General features: G+C 37.7%; 1 protein-coding gene across 1 annotated transcript; it reads left to right on the top strand.

Annotated features, from left to right (window-relative positions):
- Window positions 1-1,001: 1,001 nt before the first annotated feature.
- LOC127413187 (testis-expressed protein 11-like) lies at window positions 1,002-22,570 on the top strand. Its single transcript, XM_051650064.1, is given in 23 exon segments — window positions 1,002-1,029; window positions 1,247-1,362; window positions 1,487-1,571; window positions 1,698-1,777; window positions 5,401-5,481; window positions 5,677-5,796; window positions 5,942-6,022; window positions 6,182-6,267; window positions 6,590-6,647; window positions 6,728-6,823; window positions 6,905-6,986; window positions 7,803-7,821; window positions 7,823-7,873; window positions 7,963-8,114; window positions 8,243-8,328; window positions 8,684-8,821; window positions 9,243-9,311; window positions 9,805-9,877; window positions 9,996-10,145; window positions 11,066-11,161; window positions 11,234-11,370; window positions 13,665-13,832; window positions 22,330-22,570. Coding segments are annotated over 23 exon segments (2,124 nt in total). The 3' UTR covers window positions 22,402-22,570.
- Window positions 22,571-22,610: the final 40 nt, after the last annotated feature.

A 22,610-nucleotide genomic window follows, 5' to 3' on the forward strand; every position in this document is an offset into this window, starting at 1 on the left:
AGATGAGAACCCAGATTGTATGCTTAAAATGAGTAATTCACCAGAGATGATTTTCCAAAGTTTGTTTGTTTTTCAGACTACCTCTACCCCTTTTCCCCATATCTAGCTGTGGTGTCAAAAATAGGTATTTAAAAGAAACTCTCTACAGCATCAGTTCATTTTGCATATGTGTTTTAAATCCAAAACATTCATACCCTTTATAATGTTCAATGTTCATAATCATTTTCTTTTGAGAGAGATTTATTTTTATTGATTACCTTGGACCTTATTTTAATTATATTTTTATTTTTATTGTTATTTGTTACTGTTTTACTATTGTTGTTGTTGTTATTATTATTAATAATATTAATATTATTATTAGTTTCTTGTCATTATTTGTTTTGTGTATTAATGCTTTGGCAATATTGTATGTAAAAACAATCATGCCAAATGAGAGACAGACAGAGAGAGAGAGAGAGAGAGAGAGAGAGAGAGAGAGAGAGAGAGAGAGAGAGAGAAAATTACATTCATAAAAGGCAAACAGTTGTATGCAAAAACTGCAAATAGCCATTGTTGTATTTCTACTTTTATTAATATAAGGCAATTATTAATTTATTTGAGGTATTTTTTAATTGCGTGTGTTTAAGTGTACATGTGTATGCATATATGTGCTGTATATATATATATAATGTTACTAATGCTTTGCTAATCAATAAGCTTCTTTCTTCTATGCAAATAAACTTGAATCTGAAATATGATGGAAAGGTGAATGGAAGGAAACACATTACCGTGTGTGATACACCACCTTGTGGCCGTACAGCTGTATTGCATCTAAACTTTGTGTCCTCGTGCTGCATCCTGTTAAAGATCGCTCACGTGACGTGAGGGCGCGTTTCGTTTCAACCGTCACTCAGAATCTACTGACAAAAATAGATCCGTTATTAAAATTATTATTATTATTATTATTATTAAAACGGGATTTATCGCTGTTTGTACTAAAAATACATCCAGCTGTCCGTGATATGGAGGAGTTTGTTGTCAGAGTAAAAAGTAAGAATACTTTTTATGGTCTACGAAGAAATAATAGTTATTACTAACCGAACGGTTACCTCGCACAGTAAGCTCAGTGATAAGACATATACAGCTTTATTAAGTAAATAATCTGGAGTTTATTCGTTATTTTACTATCAGTAGTTTGATTTACTTCAGCTTAGTTGTCATGACATATACAGTTATTTCATGTCTGAAGGCTTTGTGTCTTTCACAGACCTGTCACAGAAACGTATTCACAGACAGAATAATTCAAATGTGGATGAGGTGATTGAGACTCTTTTCAAAGAGATTTCATCTCTGGAGAAATCAGCAAGAATACAGGATTCACAGGTCTACATTATTTATGCCCACCTCAGTTGAAATCTCTCTCTCTCTCTCTCTCTCTCTCTCTCTCTCTCTCTCTCTCTCTCTCTCTCTCTCTATCATACACTAATTATCTGTACATGTTTTGCAGGTGGAGGAAAATGCTATTCAGTTGTGGAACTGGGCTGTGACCAGACGTGTTGGCTCAACCATCACAGAGGAACAGAAGGCCAAAGGTCTGTCTATTGGTCTATATGTTTTCTATGTACAACATTTTCTGAAATGTATCTCCAGCTGTTTGTAAAATGTCTTTTTTTTTTTTAAACACTACAAATTTGTTTAACTCCTTGCACATGTTTTAGTGCGTCATGTGGCATGCAGACTTCTGTATTTGTGTGGTCCTGAAAACCCATCAGAGAATGTTGTTCGCAAGCAGATCCTGGTTAGTGAACTCCATTCTCATCGTTTTTTTCTCCCATTTTAGTTGATTAGGCGCATTTAGGTTGATTATATTTATATACATACACTACCGGTCAAAAGTTTTGAAACACTTATTCTTTATTATAATTTTTTTCACATTTTAGAATAATAGTAAAGTCATCAGAACTATGGAATAACATAAATGGAACTATGGGAATTATGTTGTGATTAAACAAAATCCAAAATAAATCAAAACTGTGTTATATTTTAGCATCTTCAAAGTAGTCACCCTTTGCCTAGAATTTGCAGACATGTACTCTTGACATTTTCTCAACCAACTTTTTGAGGTATCACCCTGGGATACATTTTAAACCGTATTGAAGGAGTTCCCATCTATGTTGGGCACTTATTGGCTGCTTTTCTTTATTATTTGGTCCAAGTCATCAATTTCAAAAACTTTTTTTTAAATTAAATTGTAGTTTTATAATGAAATAAATTAATATGGTGGCACAATTATATTTTTGTCTACAAAACTAATTTCAAACATTTAAGCATACGCCTTCAGATCAAAAGATTTTTAAGATCATGAGAAACATTTCAGTCAAGTGTTTCAAAACTTTTGACCGGTAGTGTATGTATATAAATATATATATATATATATATATATATATATATATATATATATATATATATATATATATATATATACTCTATATTGCCAAAAGTATTTGCTCACCCATCCAAATAATTGAATTCAGGTGTTCCAATCACTTCCATGGCCACAGGTGTATAAAATGAAGCACCTAGGCATGCAGACTGCTTCTACAAACATTTGTGAAAGAATGGGCCGCTCTCAGGAGCTCAGTGAATTCCAGCGTGGTACTGTGATAGGATGCCACCTGTGCAACAAGTCCAGTCGTGAAATTTCCTCGCTACTAAATATTCCACAGTCAACTGTCAGTGGTATTATAACAAAGTGGAAGCGATTGGGAACTCAGCCATGAAGTGGTAGGCCACGTAAAATGACAGAGTGGGGTCAGCGGATGCTGAGGCGCATAGTGCGCAGAGGTCGCCAACTTTCTGCAGAGTCAATCGCTACAGACCTCCAAAGTTCATATGGCCTTCAGATTAGCTCAAGAACAGTGTGTAGAGAGCTTCATGGAATGGGTTTCCATGGCCAAGCAGCTGCATCCAAGCCATACATCACCAAGTGCAATGCAAAGCGTCGGATGCAGTGGTGTAAAGCATGCCGCCACTGGACTCTTGAGCAGTGGAGACGCGTTCTCTGGAGTGACGAATCATGCTTCTCCATCTGGCAATCTGATGGATGAGTCTGGGTTTGGCGGTTGCCAGGAGAACGGTACTTGTCTGACTGCATTGTGCCAACTGTGAAGTTTGGTGGAGGAGGGATTATGGTGTGGGGTTGTTTTTCAGGAGCTGGGCTTGGCCCCTTAGTTCCAGTGAAAGGAACTCTGAATGCTTCAGCATACCAAGAGATTTTGGACAATTCCATGCTCCCAACTTTGTGGGAACAGTTTGGGGATGGCCCCTTCCTGTTCCAACATGACTGCGCACCAGTGCACAAAGCAAGGTCCATAAAGACATGGATGAGCGAGTTTGGTGTGGAAGAAATTGACTGGCCTGTACAGAGTCCTGACCTCAACCCGATAGAGCACCTTTGGGATGAATTAGAGCGAAGACTGCGAGCCAGGCCTTCTCGTCCAACATCAGTGTCTGACCTCACAAATGCGCTTCTGGAAGAATGGTCAAAAATTCCCATAAACACACTCCTAAACTTTGTGGAAAATCTTCCCAGAACAGTTGAAGCTGTTATAGCTGCAAAGGGTGGGCCGACGTCATAGTAAACCCTATGGATTAAGAATGGGATGTCACTTAAGTTCATATGTGTCTAAAGGCAGATGAGCGAATACTTTTGGCAATATGGTGTATATATATATATATATATATATATATATATATATATATATATATATATATATATATATATGGAGCTTTCTATCTATTGCGCCTAATCAACTAAAATAATTTAATTTAATATATATATATATATATATATATATATATATATATATATATATATATATATAATACACCGATGAGCCAAAACATTATTACCACCTGCCTAATATGCTGCTGGTCCTCCACGTGCCGTTAAATCAGTGCAAATTTGCCAAGGCATTGACTCTATAAGACCCCTGAAGGTGTCCTGTGGTATCTGGCACCTAGACATTAGTAGCTGATCCTTCAAGTCCAGTAGGTTGCGAGGTGGAGCCGCCTTGAATTGGATTTGTTGGTCCAGCACATCCCAAAGATGCTCAATCGGATTGAGATCTGGGGAATTTGGAGGCCAGGGTAACACCTTGAACTCTTCATTATGTTCCTCAAACCATTCCCGAAAAATGTGTGCTGCGTGGCAGGCTGCATTATTCTGCCATCAGGGAATACCATTGCCATGAAGGGCTGTACCTGGTCTGCAACAATGTTTAGGTAGGTGGCACATGTCAAATTGATGTCCACATGAACGGCCAGACCCAGGGTTTCCCAGCAGAACATTGCCCAGAGCATCACACTCCCTCCACCGGCTTGTCGTCATCCTGGTGCCATCACTTCAACAGGTAAACGGCACACACGTACACGGCCGTCCACATGATGTAAAAGAAAATGGGACTCATCGGACCAGACGACCTTCTTCCACTGCTCCGAGGTCCAGTTCTGACACTCGCATGCCCATTGTAGGCGCTTTCGACGGTGAACAGGGGTCATCATGGGCACTCTGACTGGTCTGTGGCTGTGCAGCCCCATACGCAGCAGGGTGCGATGCACTCTGTGTTTTGACACATTCCTCCCGTAACCACCATTAAAATTTTCTGTGACTTGTGCCACAGTAGACCTTCTGTTGGTTCTGACCAGACATGATATCTTTCATTGTCCTCACGCGTTGTTGAGCCTTGGTCACCTAACACCCTGTCGCCGGTTTGTGGTTTGTCCCTCCTCAGACCACTGTCGATAGGTACACTGTTGACCGGGAGCACCCCACAAGCCTTGCTGTTTCAGAGATGCTCAGACCCAGTTGTCTGGCCATAACAATTTGGCCCTTGTCAAAGTTGCTCAGGTCTTTACTCCTGCCATTTCTCCTGCATTCAACATGTTGACTACGAGAACTGACTGTTTGCTTACCATCTAATCTACCCAGACCTTGACATGTGGCCTTGTTAGGAGATGATCAATGTTAATCGCTTCACCTGTGAGTGGTCATAATGTTTTGGCTCATCAGTATATATATATATATATATATATATATATATATATATATATATATATATATATATATATTGTGATGTGCAAACTACCAATTTTCATAATCAACTTGTCGGTCAGATGTTTGAATGACTAGTCGATATTAAGGATAATAATGTATAATTTGGCTCCGTTATTTTCCGTTTGGATAAATGTACGAAAAGTGTACACTTCAACATGGTGATTAATGGATATTCCACAAATAAATAAAAACAACTATAAAATCTTATTGCATAAATACAGTATACACTATATAGAGACCATTGTACTTGCTCTGCTGCTGTTGCAGTATTAACTGAATCTTAATCTGAAATATCTGTTCCTCAGATGGCCAGTAAAACAGGGAGAACATGGCTTGATTGTAAACAACCCAAACTAGCTGATGATTTTCTTATCCTTGCTTTCAATGTACGTATGAATGTAGTCTCACTAAAAGAGAATCAAAAGGTATTGCATGTATGAAAAACAAGATATTAGATACACAGACATTGTATATTGGAATGTGGAAAATATAACTATAAAATGTAAGAGCCAGAATTTTTATTCACCTTAATAGTGACTTTAAAACTGTAAGAATAATGCTACTATTGTCTGATTTCACAGAGCCTGGAGACTCTTTACAGCAGACTAACTTCCCGTGGAGATTGTGCAGAAGATATAAACACACCAAAGGGAGACATAGAGAAAGACTTGCTACGGGTTTTGTCTTATCAAGCTGAATCAGTGAGCAGAGATCGCTCAACATATTACTATGAATGCCAAAATATGCTCATTCCCTGAGGGCATTGAGAGTTTTCAAATTAGGGCCATCTTTTTTTTTTTTCACTTTTCAGATTCAACTTAATTTCTATTTGTTTTGCTCCAATAGGCATTTTCTCAAGAGCATCATCAAGAGGCAGTGTCTTACATTCACAGATGTAAAGAAATGCTTCTGCGTCTCCCTAAAGAGGTGGACAATCAATGCAAAACTGTTATTGAGAGCATGTCAGTTGATGTCATATTATTTTATTTCGATTTGAGAGAGTGCAAGAGAGAGATTCAGGAAATAAAACACTGCAAACTAAACATTCCTGTGTGTTTTGTTTGTTGTTGTTTTTTTCATCTTTAGACTGGCTATGTCGCTCTCATCTGTTACAACTTTGGGGTTGACACTTACAGTCAAGGAAAGCATGAGGAGAGCTCATTTTGGCTCAGGTAGGAATGTCTGACATTTTGAATTAGAATTGTATAATTCTCACAATCTGCATCAATTTAATATAAAATGTAATGTAAAATAAATTATTAATTTTACTCCTACTATACTTATAATATAATAAAGACACTAATAAGGTGAATAAAAATTATGGCTCATATATTTTATAGTTATATTTTCCACATTCCAATATCTAAAGTCTGTTTACCTAAGTCTTATTTTTCATACATTTTTCATGTTTTATAAGATTTTTGCATGTGTAACATTGTGTTTATTATACATTTATCTTGATTAATAATCCAGTATAATTTGTATCTTTTCTAGCCAAAGTTATGATGTAGGAAAGATGAACATGAAGTTCTCACCAGGACCAGAGTTCCAAGTAAGAAATAATTTCCAAACAGAAATTTAACAGCTATACTGTATATATGTATTGTAATAATCCCCCCCCCCCCCCTTCAGGCCAAAGTCTTAAGACTTCTTGCCACAGTTTACTTGGAATGGGATTGTCAGAAATATCAGGAGAAAGCTCTTCATGCTGTGAGCCTGGCTAACAAGGTACCAGATTCGTCAAGGCAGACCATCAGTTTTGACTTTCTGCACACACAATACAGTTTTATGTCTTCATTTTTATCTCAGGAGAATATGCATTTATCAGGCCTCTATTTGAGGATCCGCATCCTAGTGAAGAGTGGCAGCCCAGATGATGCAGTAAAATCTGGTGAGCATACACTATATGGCCAAAAGTTTGTGGACACCCCCTTCTAATTAATGAATTTGGTTACTCCATTAAATCCAGTAGAGAAAACTCTTAATGTTTCTTTATGTAATGGCTTGGGCTTTGTGTGCTTCCAAATTTGTGACAACTGTTTGGGGATAGCCCTTTTCTGTTTCAGCATGACAATGCCCCTGTGAACAAAGCGAGGTCCATAAAGAAATGGTTTACTGTGTTTGACGTGAATTTTGGCTAGAAAACATACAAATTATACTGGATTATTAATCAAGATAAATGTATAATAAACACAATGTTACACATGCAAAAATCTTATAAAACATGAAAAATAAGACATTAAGTAAACAGACTTTAGATATTGGAATGTGGAAAATATAACTATAAAACAGATCAGCCAGAATTTTTATTCACCTTATTAGAGCTTTTATTATATAAAGCGCAGACCTGAACCCCACTGATCACTTTTGGAGTGAACTGGAACAGCAACTGTAAGTCAGGCCCCATCGACCAACATCAGTTCCTGACCTCACTGATAGCCTTGTATCTGAATGAGAGCAAATCCCTGCAGCCATGTTACTACATACAGTATAGTGGAAAGCCTTCCCAAAAGAGTGGAAGCTGTTATTACAGCAAAGGGGGAAATTGATGCCTAAGTTTTTTAAATCAAATGTTCATGAAGCACATATGGTGTCCACAAACATTTGGCCATATAGTGTATTTGTTTGTGGATAGTATATTTTCTACCCTGCAAATTGAGATCATACCTGCCAACTTTGAACATGTTACATTCCCACTTTTTGTTAGGGCTGTCAGAGCTACTGGACTCCACTGGAAGTCTGTTTTAGCACAACAAGACTGCTCGTGGCAGAGAACAGGTCAAACCTATTATCTTTCTTAAAAGAGACCAAATGTATGTTGATAAAATCTGTGGCTACATAGAAACACTGAGATTTTGTTGTTTCAGGGAGACACAGGCCTTTGACTTCCTGAAGAGGATGTGTCAGCAGTTTGAGTCCTCTCCTGAGCTGGGCTCTGCTATACTGCTGCATATAGAGCTGCTGCTGCAGAGGGACAAAGAGCTGTTGGCCAAGCAGAAGATCAAGGATGCAATCACAGGTTCTCTTGTGCTGTTTAGGATTAAAAACTGACTACTTTGTCACTCAGCGAAGTAACTAAAACCTTAAAATGTTAGAATGTCTCACTGTTCTTTTGAAAGAGTGTTTAATTATTTGCTTTCTACACAGGGCATTACACTGGAAAACAAATATCTCCACAGACTTTATCATCTCTTCACCTTCTTCTGTGGGATAGAGCTTCCAAAAACTTTGAAGTACTTCATATAGTTTTATTTTTATATTTCTAGCAAATTTTTAAGCCACTTCATTCACAAAATTGTTTGCATCTCCCTCCCCTAGAATTTTTTTTTCTTAATCATAATTCATTTTGAAAGAGTTTCGAATACATGTAATTAACTTAATTCAGCTTCCAATAAGTGTGTAGCTCCATTTAAAACTTTACCAAAAAACCAGTTATAAATGCATTCCGCAGACATTTCCCTCCGTATTCTATGTAGGAAACGTGAAAAAAGTGTACAGATTCTGTGTGGGATTATTTGACACAACCAAGAATAAAGTGAACTTGTTAGTTTGAGTTCTGTGTGGTAACTGTCATGTTTGATTTTTTAGGCTAAGAACTACTCTGAAGCTCTGCAGTGGTATAACTACTCACTGAGTTTCTACAAAGCAGGTCAGTTGGATCCAAACCTAGCTAAACTGCAAAGAAATCGATCCTCCTGTTTCCTGCACCTGCAACAGCTTGAGAAGGTAGTTGGCAAAATAAAGAAATTTAATTGGTAACACTTTACAATAAGGTTGCATTTGTAAACATTATTTAACGACATTAGTTAACATCAGCTAACAATGAACAATACTTTTACAGCACTTATAAATCTTAATATTAATTACAACATATGCTAAACAAATCAAAAATGTAAGTTGTATGTATGTGTTAACATAAGTTAATGCATTATGAACTAACAATGAACAATTACATTAACTAAGATTTAAAAAATCCTGTAAAAATAGATTTTTCATTGTTAGTTAATGATACCTAATGCATTTACTAATGTTAACAAATTGAACCTTATTGTAAAGTGTTACCATTTCATTAGTATATTACTTTATGAATTTGCATACATACTTGTTTATTATAAAAGTTGTCACATCGATAAAATCATTTTTGAAGGCCAAAGAAGCTGTAGAAGAGGCAGAACGAATTGATCCAACCAGCATTTTCACACAGTTCAACATCTCAATCAAATGAATACATCCATACAATGCAAGTCAATGGGGTGACTTGAAAAACTTTCAAGCTCCAAAAAGGACATAAAGCCATCTTAAAATTAATCCATACGACTCGAGTGGTTTAATCCATGTAGCATTGATTGTAATGATCAATGTTACAAATATGTTAACTTGCTTAGTGACCAAGACAATATTTCTCATTTATATTGAATTAAGGATTATTTCATATTAATTTCAGGTCAAATTTCTTTATTTAATTTTTTTTTTTTTTTTTTTTTTGCTGTTGTTTAATAGGACAGAGACAGTGATAGAGTTAACAGGTAACCATAGGGAGAAGATGGGGTTCCGGGAAATGCCCTTATTCGGATTCAAACTAAAATAGTCTAATTGTCTTAAATACATCTGTTCTGTTCTGTTCTGTAGTATCAGATTTGCCTTGAATGAAACGTTAGGAAAGTTAACCAGAAGAGGGCGCAGTGTGTAACTTCTGCTGTGGTTTTCAGACAGAGCTGCTGACCCAGACTCTAGAGCACATACAGCTCTGTAAAGAAGTGTGGAGAACTATCAAAACATCAGGTGTCTCATCCCTCCTCTATTCTCTTTTTCCTAAAAAAAATAATAAAATAAATTTAAACCTGCTTATCCTGAACAACAAGAATCATTGGCATCTTATGGTGCGTTTTTTTCTCATTAGGCACATCCTCCAAAGACCCGACAGACACATTATTGCTGCTCTATGAGTTTGAAGCATGGGCCAGATTAAATGATCACAAGCTTGAATCTGTGCTCGAGTCAGTTTTGGAGCTGGATAACGTTGAGACCAAAGTGTTGGAAACAGTTGCAGGTCAGCTTCTTAAACAATAATCCCATTGTTAAAGCTGAAGTGTGTAATTTCCTAAACAAACAGTTCTCGCCCCAAAATCACGCAATTGGTTGAGTCAATGTTGCTGTGTCAAAACAAACAGAGCAATGTTTTGATAGCTCCACAGTGTGTACACTTTCCAGGGAAACCAATCTACAAAATATCTTACATATAGTTGTTTTTGCAAATTACACCCTGTCTACACTGGACACTTCAAAAGCAAATACATCCTTTTTAATCATTAAAGCTGTCTACACTACAATCGTCTGTTCAGACTGTAAACGGATGCCCCGTTCTCTTCATGACTCGCCGCAGAGCTACTCCACACACTTTATTTTCCCATCTGTCTGAGATAAAACATTATTTTTTACTTTTTACGTTTACATTTTTTTGCCATGAATTTTGTTTGTTACATATTTAAATAACTTCTGACTGCTACATTAAATCAAATTTCTGGTCTCTGGTCTACTAATTTAAGTATTTTGTTGCTAACCACATTTATACACACTTTTATCAACTATAAAGTTACAATAATATTTTTTATATAATAAGTGTTTATACAAGTGGCTTTCCTTTTGAAAATTAAGAATTATTATAAAGTTATTTTCCCATTTAACCATTGCTAAAGTCTACTCGAGCTCACATCTGATTGGTCCGTGCTATCGTCACATCATTTAGAATGTTCACTTCGACGCTTCCAGTGTTGACAGGGTGTTAGGCTTGGAAAGGAGAAAGTATTTTAACTTCGAAAAGTTTAAAAACTTCAGCTTTTAAGACATGTACATCTCACCTGTTTTACTTGTTATCATTTATGGACTATGAAATAAAAAATTGACAGAATTTGATTTGTAATGAGCTTATGATGTAACCAACTTTGATGGTCCATGACTTTGTGTCTGCAGTCTTGGCAATGGAACCACCAGCTCATTTTCCTGTGCTGTGTAAGAAAGCACTGAGGATTGCCCTGTCTCTGCACAGGAAAAACCCACAGGCCAATCTCACATGCTGCAGGTCAGACTAGCAAGGCATTTGGATCTTTGGTTACAGAATACAGAATATTTAACAAAATACATCAAATTGTTCTTTATGTTATACCTACCTTATACCTGTTTGGCTGTCACTGCCAAGCGGTGTGTCTGAGGTGGAACCCCGTGTGTTGGAAGAAGTGTGGAGCTACTATGAGGAAGCTCTTTCCATCATAGCAACCGCAATGAGTTGGTCACGGTGACTCAGCAGCTGCCACATACGACCTATTGCAGCTCAGCCCCGCAATTATCCCCATCTTTGAAATAATCTCCTGTTTCTGTCAATGGGCTTTTAGTTATGCCTCAGTTAGCAGATGCTCCATTCACCAACTACTTCCTGCCAATTTGGATGCTAATTTGAAAATCTTGCCTGTGCCCTTTATCTCAGACTAGTGTTGCAGAAAACTTGCATTTGCATTAGGATGCTGTTCGGAAATTGTGACCCTATTGCACCACCGATATAAAATTGTATTATGTACTTTTGCTTCTATTATCATAGCATTTACACCTAAATATTTCTAGTACAACATCAGCTAGGCTATATTGTTCAGTTTCACTAAACTACTACTACAGAAACTACAGTGCATCCGGAAAGTATTCACAGCGCTTCACTTTTTCCACATTTTGTTATGTTACAGCCTTATTCCAAAATGGATTAAATTCATTATTTTCCTCAAAATTCAAAACAATACCCCATAATGACAACGTGAAAGAAGTTTGTTTGAAATCTTTGTAAATTTATTAAAAATAAAAAACGAAAAAAAAAATCACGTACATAAGTATTCACAGCCTTTGCCATGACACTCAAAATTGAGCTCAGGTGCATCCTGTTTCCACAGATCATCCTTGAGGTGTTTCTACAACTTGATTGGAGTCCACCTGTGGTAAATTCAGTTGATTGGACATGATTTGGAAAGGCACACACCTGTCTATATAAGGTCCCACAGTTAACAGTGCATGTCAGAGCACAAACTAAGCTATGAAGTCCAAGGAATTGTCTGCAGACCTCTGAGACAGGATTGTATCGAGGCACAGATCTGGGGAAGGGTACAGAAACATTTCTGCAGCATTGAAGGTCCCAATGAGCACAGTGGCCTCCATCATCTGTAAACGGAAGAAGTTTGGAACCACCAGGACTCTTCCTAGAGCTGGCTGCCCGGCCAAACTGAGCGATCGGGGGAGAAGGGCCTTAGTCAGGGAGGTGACCAAGAACCCGATGGTCACTCTGACAGAGCTCCAACGTTTCTCTGTGGAGAGAGGAGAACATTCCATAAGAACAACCATCTCTGCAGCACTCCACCAATCAGGCCTGTATGGTAGAGTGGCCAGACGGAAGCCACTCCTCAGTAAAAGGCACATGACAGCCCGCCTGGAGTTTGCCAAAAGGCACCTGAAGGACTCTCAGACCATGAGAAACAAAGATTGAACTCTTTGGCCTGAATGGCAAGCGTCATGTCTGGAGGAAACCAGGCACCACTCATCACCTTGCCAATACCATCCCTACAGTGAAGCATGGTGTTGGCAGCATCATGCTGTGGGGATGTTTTTCAGCGGCAGGAACTGGGAGACTAGTCAGGATCGAGGTAAAGATGAATGCAGCAATGTACAGAGGCATCCTTGATGAAAACCTGCTGCAGAGCGCTCTGGACCTGAGACTGGTGCGAAGGTTCATCTTCCAACAGGACAACGCCCTAAGCACACAGCCAAGATAACAAAGAGTGGCTACGGGACAACTCTGTGAATGTCCTTGAGTGGCCCAGCCAGAGCCCAGACTTTAACCCGATTGAACATCTCTGGAGAGATCTGAAAATGGCTGTGCTCTCCATCCAACCTGATGGAGCTTGAGAGGTCTTGCAAAGAAGAATGGGAGAAACTTCCCAAAAATAGGTGTGCCAAGCTTGTAGCATCATACTCAAAAAGACTTGAGGCTGTAATTGGTGCCAGAGGTGCTTCAACAAAGTATTGAGCAAAGGCTGTGAATACTTACGAACATGTTTTTTTTTTTTTTTAATTTATTTATTTATTTATTTATTTTTTTATAAATTTGCAAAGATTTCAAACATTCTTTCACGTTGTCATTATGGGGTATTGTTTGTAGAATTTTGAGGAAAATAATGAATTTAATCCATTTTGGAATAAGGCTGTAACATAACAAAATGTGGAAAAAGTGAAGCGCTGTGAATACTTTACGGATGCACTGTACCTCTGAATCTCAGTATTTTACTGCTATCAAGAATCAAACATTCTTTAAGACTGGAAATAAAACACTCAATTTAGTAAATCCATCATCTGGATTAAATGAGTAGGTTTGCCACTGAAGGCAACAATGATGAAATCAAGTGCAATGCTATTTAGAGATGGTCTTCTGTAAAAAATGGTTCTGTAAAGTAACCCATGTCCAGACTGTACATGTCATCATTCTGAGCCACTCTTTTCCTGCTAGTGTCATACATTGAGATTTCCTCTTCTCACACAGCCTGAGGACTTTCCAGAGCTGGAGATCCTGTGGCTGCTGACCCGAGCGTGGAACACAGGAATCCTGCTTTACAGTCTGGCCCAGTACCCTGAGGCCGAGAGGTGGTGTGGGCTGGGAATGAGCTTCCTGCAGCACCTGGACTCTCTGCAGGACAGCTATCAGACTCAGGTAACAGTAGGAAGAGGTTGAGATGAGAGTGGATGGGGACAGGCAGCTGGCGAGAGATTTAATTCATGTTTCATATTCTCCTTAGTCAGAAGTCAAGTGTACAAGCTGCTTTTATTGTCACCTCAGTTAGAAGTTTAATTATAATAGCAGAGTTGGTTACTGCTATAGTATGTGTGGCGGGTTAAGCAACATGGGGAAGTTCTATATCTATTGTTTGGCAATCATTAAGTCAGTTTCCAGGGAAGGCACTAGATAATATTCATAAAAAATATTCTAATAATTTGTTGGGTGTCTTTGATAAAAGTGAAGTGGATCCACATACTGTTTAATTATTCCCTTTTATTAATTTAAAAACCACAGCAACGTTTCGATCAGACTGATCTTCGTTAGGCACACATCAATAGGCAACACATCAATTAAATACTTTTGTTACAAACAAACACATCATTATATTCCCTTGTTAATAATCAGGGTTAATTAGCTCATGAACACTTAATCTCACTTAATGAGAACAATTAATTAGAGATAAATTCAAACGTCAGCAAAACATACATCAGTCTCCCACAATTACAAACAATTCACAAACATCAGTGAATCACATGAATAAAAACATTGCAATTTAAGTAAAAACATTTCAAACAGTAAATATCAGAGACAGGTCAAAGTCAAACACCAATACAAAGGTAAACGTTATCCCAAAATGTCAAATGTCACAAGAACGGATGGATATCAAAATCCAAGTTAAGACGTTCCGCAATCCTTGTTTTTAAAGCATGTTGTGTTTTTCCAATATAGGCTAATCCAAAAGGACATTTAATTGTGTAAACAACATTCTTTGACACCCTTGATTTTGATTTTTTTTTTCTTAATTTGTATTGATTCCATACAACAACTTAAACATAACAGAAAATGTGGAATCAAATTATATAAAATTATAACCTTTCCCCCCCAAATAATCCCCCCAACCCGACATAAACACACACCCCAGTGGTCAAAAGTTAAATTGACAATGACACACAAACATAAAAAAAAAGAAACATAAAAAGTATACTTCCAAAAAAACAATAAGGTTGTACACACACATTTAAAACTACGCATCACTCTCCACTGCCCCTCCCCGAGAGCCTTCTAAAAAGGCTAAATAGCTGCCCCATTTTTAATTAAATAGACCCAGGTTGCCCAGCCTTCTACACGACATCTCCTCAAATGCCGCTACCCTGCCCATCTCCGTGCACCACTCTTGAAATGAGGGTTTCCAGCCAACTTCCATCCCCTAAGAATAACACGTCTGCCTATCATAACACTGGCCAGGACCCAATTCTTTATGCACTTATCCCCTATATTAATGACCGCCTAAAATACAGAGTCTGGGGCAAAATAAAATTTGAGTACTCAATATGTCACACATAAAACTCTGAACCCTCAACCAAAATCCTTGGATCTTAACACACCACCAAAAAACATAGGTTGTGTCCCCATCTTCTGATTGGCATCGCCAGCAGGTGGGTGTGTCTTTAAGACCAAGCCTTTACAATCTAGAGGGGGTCCAATAGAATCTATGTAAAATCATAAACTGCATAAGGAGCCCCTTTGCATCTCTAGATACAGACTTTATGTTTTTTAGAATACTAGCCCACACTCCCTCTTCCAATACCAAGTTTAAATCTTTCTCCCATAATCTCTTGAGAGAAGCTGAAGCTCCGTCCCCCAGACTCTGAATTAGCAGGGAGAAATACACTGATGCCTCATGACCTTTTCCAAAAGAAGTAATCACCACTTCCGAGTATCTGCTGCTTTAGGGGGGTGTATGCTACTTCCAAAAATAGAACATAGCAGGTGGCACAGCTGTAAATACCTAAAGAACTGAGATCTAGGAAGCCCAAATTGTTGAACCATATTTTCAAAGGATCTCAACACTCTCATATAGGTCACCGAGTGTATTAACCTCCCTCACATTCCACTCTGTCCAGGAGAAAGGGGAACTTATTAATACATAATTTTGGGTTCAGCCATATGCTCGAGGCTACATTTAAATAAATGTCCGAAATAAACACTCTGGACACCTTTGTCCATACTGAGTGCAAATGCGAGATAACGGGGTGTAATTTAACTTCTCTGGTTAGTTTGATAGAAAGGATTTGTAATGACGAAATAGGGGCAAGAAATTCCTCTTCAATACAAAATCAGGGAGGGGCTCTCTCTCAGGTGGGAACGACCAATGAGCCAAATGCCTGAGACCGAATGCATAATAATAAAACAAAATGTTGGGTAGGCCTAGCCCACCTTGTCAATCGGCCTGTGTAACTTACTGAAATGTAATCTGGGACATTTACCATTCCAAATGAAGGACTTTGCTATGCTATCAAATTGCTTGAGATAAGAGAGGGGGATATCTATAGGGAGAGATTGTAGCAGGTAGTTGAATTTTGGAATACAAATCATTTTAATAACATTAACCTTACCAGTCATAGATAAATGTAATAGAAAACCTTTTTATTAAAGGTCAAAATTAACTCTAGCTAAATCACACAAATTTGCTGGGGATAAAATCCCCAAATACTTAATGCCCTGTTTGGGCCACTGGAAGACGCCTGGGTGAAAAGCCGTTACTGGGCAGTACACTGTCAAAGCTTCGGATTTAGACCAATTTACTCTGTATCTTGAGAATTTACAAAAGGAATTAATAATCCTATGGAGAGAAGGCATAGATCTAGCAGGGTCGGAGACAAATAATAAAATATCATCTGCGTAAAGCAAAAGCTTATGTGCCAGACCTCCCGCCACCACCCCTGGAAAATCATCCTCCTTTCTTATCGCGGCTGCTAATGGTTCCAGGGCAAGACAGAACAATAATGGGGAAAGAGGGCATCCCTGCCGGGTGCCCCTATCCAGAGTAAAATAATCTGAAATTAATCCATTCGTTATAACCACCGCTAACGGGTGTCTATAAAGTAACTTAATCCACCCAATAAAAGTATTCCCGAACCCATACATTTCCAAAATCTTAAAAAGATAATCCCATTCTACCATATCATGCCTTTTTGGCATCAATGAGATGGCAGCGACCGGAGTCTGATCATTCGCCACTGCCCACATGACATTAATGGAACACCTAATGTTATCAGAAGAGTTACAGACCCGAATAAACCCCACCCGATCTATATGTATAAGAGATGTCATAACTTAATCAGTTAGCCAAAATTTTTGACAATATTTTAACGTCTAGCTGGATCAGGGAAATTGGACGGTAACTCTTACATGCTTGGATCTTTGTCCTTCTAAGAATCAGACTGATCCATGCTTACGTCATGGTTGGCGGAAGCTTTCCATTCTTTAATGATTCCGTATAACTTCTAGCAAAAGTGGAGCCAATTCTGTAGCATAAGATATATAACTTATGGAGCCTTGCCTGTAGGCAATGGTGTTACCTCACCATTGATTATCTCAGAATCAAGATAATTTATTTGCTCAGCCATCAGTTTAGGAAGTTCTAATGGTTCCACAAAGTTTCTAATATCCTCATCAGTAGATGAAGACGTGGAACTATAGAGATCAAGATAAAATTCTTTAAAAGCATTATTAATATCAATGGCCAAGGTAAATATTTCACCCCCAGCAGATTTCACTGAGGGAATGGTAGAAAAAGACTCTCTCTGTTTTATATATCTAGCCAGAAGTTTTCCTGCCTTGACCCCCAACTCAAAGTATGACTATCTTGCCCTGAATAGCCAAAACTCCACCTTCCGTGACAAAATAGTATTATATCTGTATTTCAATCGGGTCAGTTCTCTGAGGCCATTAGATGATATTCGGCGCTTCAGCTCTGCCTCGGCACTTTTAATATTCCCTTCCAATTCCACAAGTTCTCATGCTTTGGATTTTTTGATGAATGAGGCATACTCTATGATCCGGCCCCTAAGAACTGCCTTAAGTGCCTCCCAAGCCACGCCCACAGAGGATACTGAGGACCAGTTGGTCTCCATATAGACATTGATTTCAGCCTTTAACATTTGTTGGAATTCAGGATTTTGCAAAAGGGACACATTAAAGCGGCAACTATATGATTTCCTTTTCTCCATATGTGGCAACACCTCTAAACACACAAGGGCGTGGTTCTGAGACTAAAATGTTTCCAATTGAGCAATCAACAACAGATGAAATGAGGGACTAGGATATATAAAAAAATAAAAAAATCTATTCTAGAGTAAATCTAGAAAAAAATGTATAGTCCCTCCCAGATGGGTTCAAAAGTCTCCAAATATCTGTAAGACCAAGATTTTTACACATCCTATGAAGCATCAGTGTTGCTCTAGGGGGCTTGCACACTTTTGCTTCACTATTATCAAGGACTGAGTCCATCAAAAGATTAAAGTCTCCTCCCATTATTATATCATGAGGGGTGCCAGTGGCTTGCAACATCCCTTCAAGATCTATAAAAAAGCCCTGATCATCAACGTTAGGTGCATAAATATTAGCCAAAATAAGACTTTGCCCCTGAATTTCAGCTAAAACAATAATGACTCTTCCTAATTTATCTTTAATCTGTTTGAGACATTTGAATTGTAGATGTTTACTTATCAATGTAATGACCCTGCTCTTACTTGAGCCAGCACTAAAGAAAACATATCCACCCCATATCTTCCCAAATTTTCCAGCTTCCTGCGGGGAAAGATGCGATTCTTGAAGAAACACTATATCATATTTCTTATGCTTAAGAAGAGAAATAACCTTCCTTCTTTTTATGGGGTGCCCCAGCCCATTCATATTCCACGTGGAGAAAGACAATCCACTCATATTAACATTTGACATTTTGACATATTAAAAAAATAGATCTTGTGCCAAAAACAAGATTATAAAGACCACATTCCAACATTAGTGCAACAATCAAAACCCGAAATTCCCGCAGAACCAAACAAACAGAAAAAAGAAAAATGTGCGCATTAACCCCACGCACGACAGTGCCAACTGGCGTCCATCCTTCTAAACTCACAGTCCATTTACACCAACGAGAACCCCCACAACAACTTTGCCATCGGATTACTCAAGTCCGGTGTTTCTATACAAATTTTGTGAGACAGAATTACATGGCAAATGATAATCTATAAAACAAACTCCAGCCAATAGGCAGAATAAACACAAAGAGCGTGTAGATTCATCCACAAAACTGTCCCGAAGGTGTGTTACTCCATAAAACAAACTCCATCTTTTCTTGCATTCCTTGAATTGATCACATTTCTCTCTTGTCGAATTCCCAAAGTCTGGGAACAAGAAAATGCTGTGGTTTTTCCATGAAAGCCTTCCTTTACTCCTTGCCTCACGTAACAAAAGATTTTTATCGGATGATCTCAGAAATTTGTCCAGAATTGATCGGGGCCTGCCTCCCTCCGCAGCTTGCTGAAAAGGAACCCTGTGAGCTCACTCAATTTCCAGCTTATGGCCTGTTATGTCAAGCAGATTCAGAAGGAGCCCATCCAGGAATTTCACCATATCCTGCCCCTCTTTGGCCTCAGGAATTCTGACAATACAGACGTTATTCCGCCGGCTACGGTTCTCCATGTCCTCCAACTTCTCCCAGACACACACCAACTCCACCTTGGTCGCGAGCAGATTAGCAGATAATTCCCTCTCCGATGACTCCAGATAATTGATCTGTTTCTTGACATCCCCCACTCTTGTAACCACATCGTTAAACTTTCAGGTCAGTAAAAATCATATCACCATCCCTAATAAACAAAATATCAAGAAAATGAATTTGGGACGATTCAAAATTGACAGTAAATCGAAGAAGTTCATCGCTTGCATTAAGAAAGCGCTGAAACTGTAGCAGTTCATTTTCAGTACCAGACCACAACACAAGAATGGCGTCAATGTATCTCTTGATATTTTGATTATTAGGGATGGCGATAAGATTTCTACAGATCTGTACAGAAAACCGACTAATTGTAATACACTCCTACATGGTCAAAATTATCATCCTACCCCTCTGAAGCGAAGTTTGACTATTAGTCAATTTAATTGGACGTCATATTTGTAGCTCTAATGAGTCTTGCATACAACAAAGCATTGACTTAACGAAAAGTTTTAGAGAGAGTGGTTATTATGAAAATTGGATACAGTCTGCTTAGGAGATTTTAAAATAAAAATCAGGACATATGCTTAACCTCAAATCAGGTTAAATCTGAAGAAAATAAAGTTGTTTGCTCATTCCAATACTCCCCTATTTGTACAGACTTAAAGAAGATTGTCAACAAACACTGGTACATTTTAAATTCAGATCCCGTTCTTCATGATGTTTTTAAACATTCACCTAGATTTGTATATTAACGTTACCTCTAACATTCATAATCTTGTCGTGAGAGCTGATTTGCCTATGGACCATCCCACTCATTTTTTGTCATCTATCCCATTTGGCAGTTATAGTTGTGGTCACTGTGCCCAATGTAATTTTACCATTAAAACTAATGTTTCTTCCCATCCCCGTTCGGGTAAAGAATTCAAAATCAAGGGTGTCATCACTTGTACTACAAAGAACATTGTTTACATGATTAAATGTCCTTGTGGATTAGCCTATAATGGAAAAACACAACATGCTCTAAAAACAAGGATTGCGGAACATCGAAGTAGTATACGTACTGATGCAAGTGGCTAGAGCCCTTCCTATATTTTTGCTTATTGATATTATACAAGCATATTCATAGATCCACATTTATTTACTCAACTATAATCAGAAGCTATGCATTATATCTATATTTGTATGTATACATTTATGTAATCAGCTTATGTCTACTCTTTATATAACATTATCACTGTATTAATACTCCATGTATTCCTTATATGCCCATACTTACTTTTACCATTCCTGTGTTTATACATGCATGTTACCAAATGTAAGCCTTATATGTTCAATGTGTGTTAGAAGATTACTTCATGCTTTTTCTCTGCCCTTGTATATGGTTTGGGCCTTGTGTGTGTGTCCAATGTTTCCGTGAGAAACTGGGACATTCGTGAGACCAAGTATATACATTTTGGGCTCTTAGTATAAGAACTTGCCCTTTTGACCTGATGGGGTTTCAGAGCTGGTTGCAGAGAGAGCTTGGTTTTATATTTGTTATTGTTCCAAGCAATGTACAGATGCCAGTCTGCACATACAGGATGCCTCTAAGATACCTGTGTGTGCACTTTGCTGAGATCATGATATTTACGAGCATTTGGCAAGAATATATGCACATATTCCTTCCACTTAACTGCAGCTTTCGCACTTCAATAGGTCATAACAATATGACCTGACACCTTGAGTTACAACTTCAACCCGTGCAGAACTCGCTGTACCAAAAAAGGAAGTCTTTTTTGGCACAGTCTCAAGAGGGTGTAAAGACCTTAACTAATCTTTGATTGTCAGACATGTTCATCTCAACCCTCTAGCTCTCCGCATCTGATCTCCAACTTTGAGGCCTCATCTTGACTCTCTGTACTTTAACTTTTTTCCATTTACTTACTTAGTTCATTAGATAAAGACAAGAATTTGTATTATTAGGTTAATTCCAGGACTTAGTCCTTGGATATATCCTTAAGATATATCTACTTAACATTTTATAATCCAACATTTACTTTTTGTATTACATTTATTCTCATTATTTCATATTTTATTCATTTATTAATTTCTACAAATTAAAATGTGTTATTCCTTCTACAAATCATCTGATTTATTGAAGTCCTTTCCATCTGCTGAATCTCACTGCATCACATACAAATGATCAAAAGAATCCTGTGGCAGTTCATTTTAATTTGAAAAAACATAATCTTTCAACTCTTAGATACATTGATATCGAACATGTCAAATCACCCAGAAGAGGTGGTGATGTTAATAAAAATGTATTAAAAAGAGGCCTATTATATTTATACACTTAACATTTTGTATCCTAAGGGTCTTAAATTGGATTTTGATATCCATCCGTTCTTGTGACTTATTGACATTTTGGGATAATGTTTACCTTTGTATCGGTGTTTGTATTTGTTTGACCTGTGTCTGATATTTGCTGTTTGTAATGTTTTTATTCATGTGATTCACTTTTGTTTGTGAATTGTGGGAGACTGATGTATGTTTTGCTGACGTTTGAACTTATCTCTAATTAATTGTTCTCATTAAGTGAGATTAAGTGTTCATGAGCTAATTAACCCTGATTATTAACAAGGGAATATAATGATGTGTTTGGTTGTAACAAAAGTATTTAATTGATGTGTTGCCTATTGATGTGTGCCTGACAAAGATCAGTCTGATTGAAATGTTGCTGTGGTTTTAAAATTAATAAAAGAGAATATTTAAACAGAGTGCGGATCCACTTCACTTTTATTTCAATACTTTTTGCCTTGATCCAGCACCTGTTGTAGAAGTGTTGGATGTGCGTGCATTCCCCCTCCCCCTTTTTGTCTTTGGTGAAAGAAAAAAAAAATAATGCTGCGAGGTGTGAATAAATCGCATGGAAATGTGTCTTCCCAGATGGCAGATCTGTACAGTGAGGTGTTGGACAGGCTGGATAAAGCAAAGAAAAATCTCATTATTGAGGAATAATGATGGCATTAGTCGCAGATGGCAATCTCAGGTCTAATGACACTTGTTTAATATGTAGTGCGAATTTCTGTTCACTTTTTTAACAAACGTGTTGGTTTTGTTCTTGAGCCTATTATTATATCAACTGCTTTAACTGTTCATAGTAATGAAATGACTATTTTACGATCAAAACATACATTAGAATATAGTATTTGAAATAATAAAAAAAA

The sequence above is a fragment of the Myxocyprinus asiaticus genome, chromosome 22 (genome assembly GCF_019703515.2).
Source record: "Myxocyprinus asiaticus isolate MX2 ecotype Aquarium Trade chromosome 22, UBuf_Myxa_2, whole genome shotgun sequence".
NCBI lineage: Eukaryota > Metazoa > Chordata > Actinopteri > Cypriniformes > Catostomidae > Myxocyprinus > Myxocyprinus asiaticus.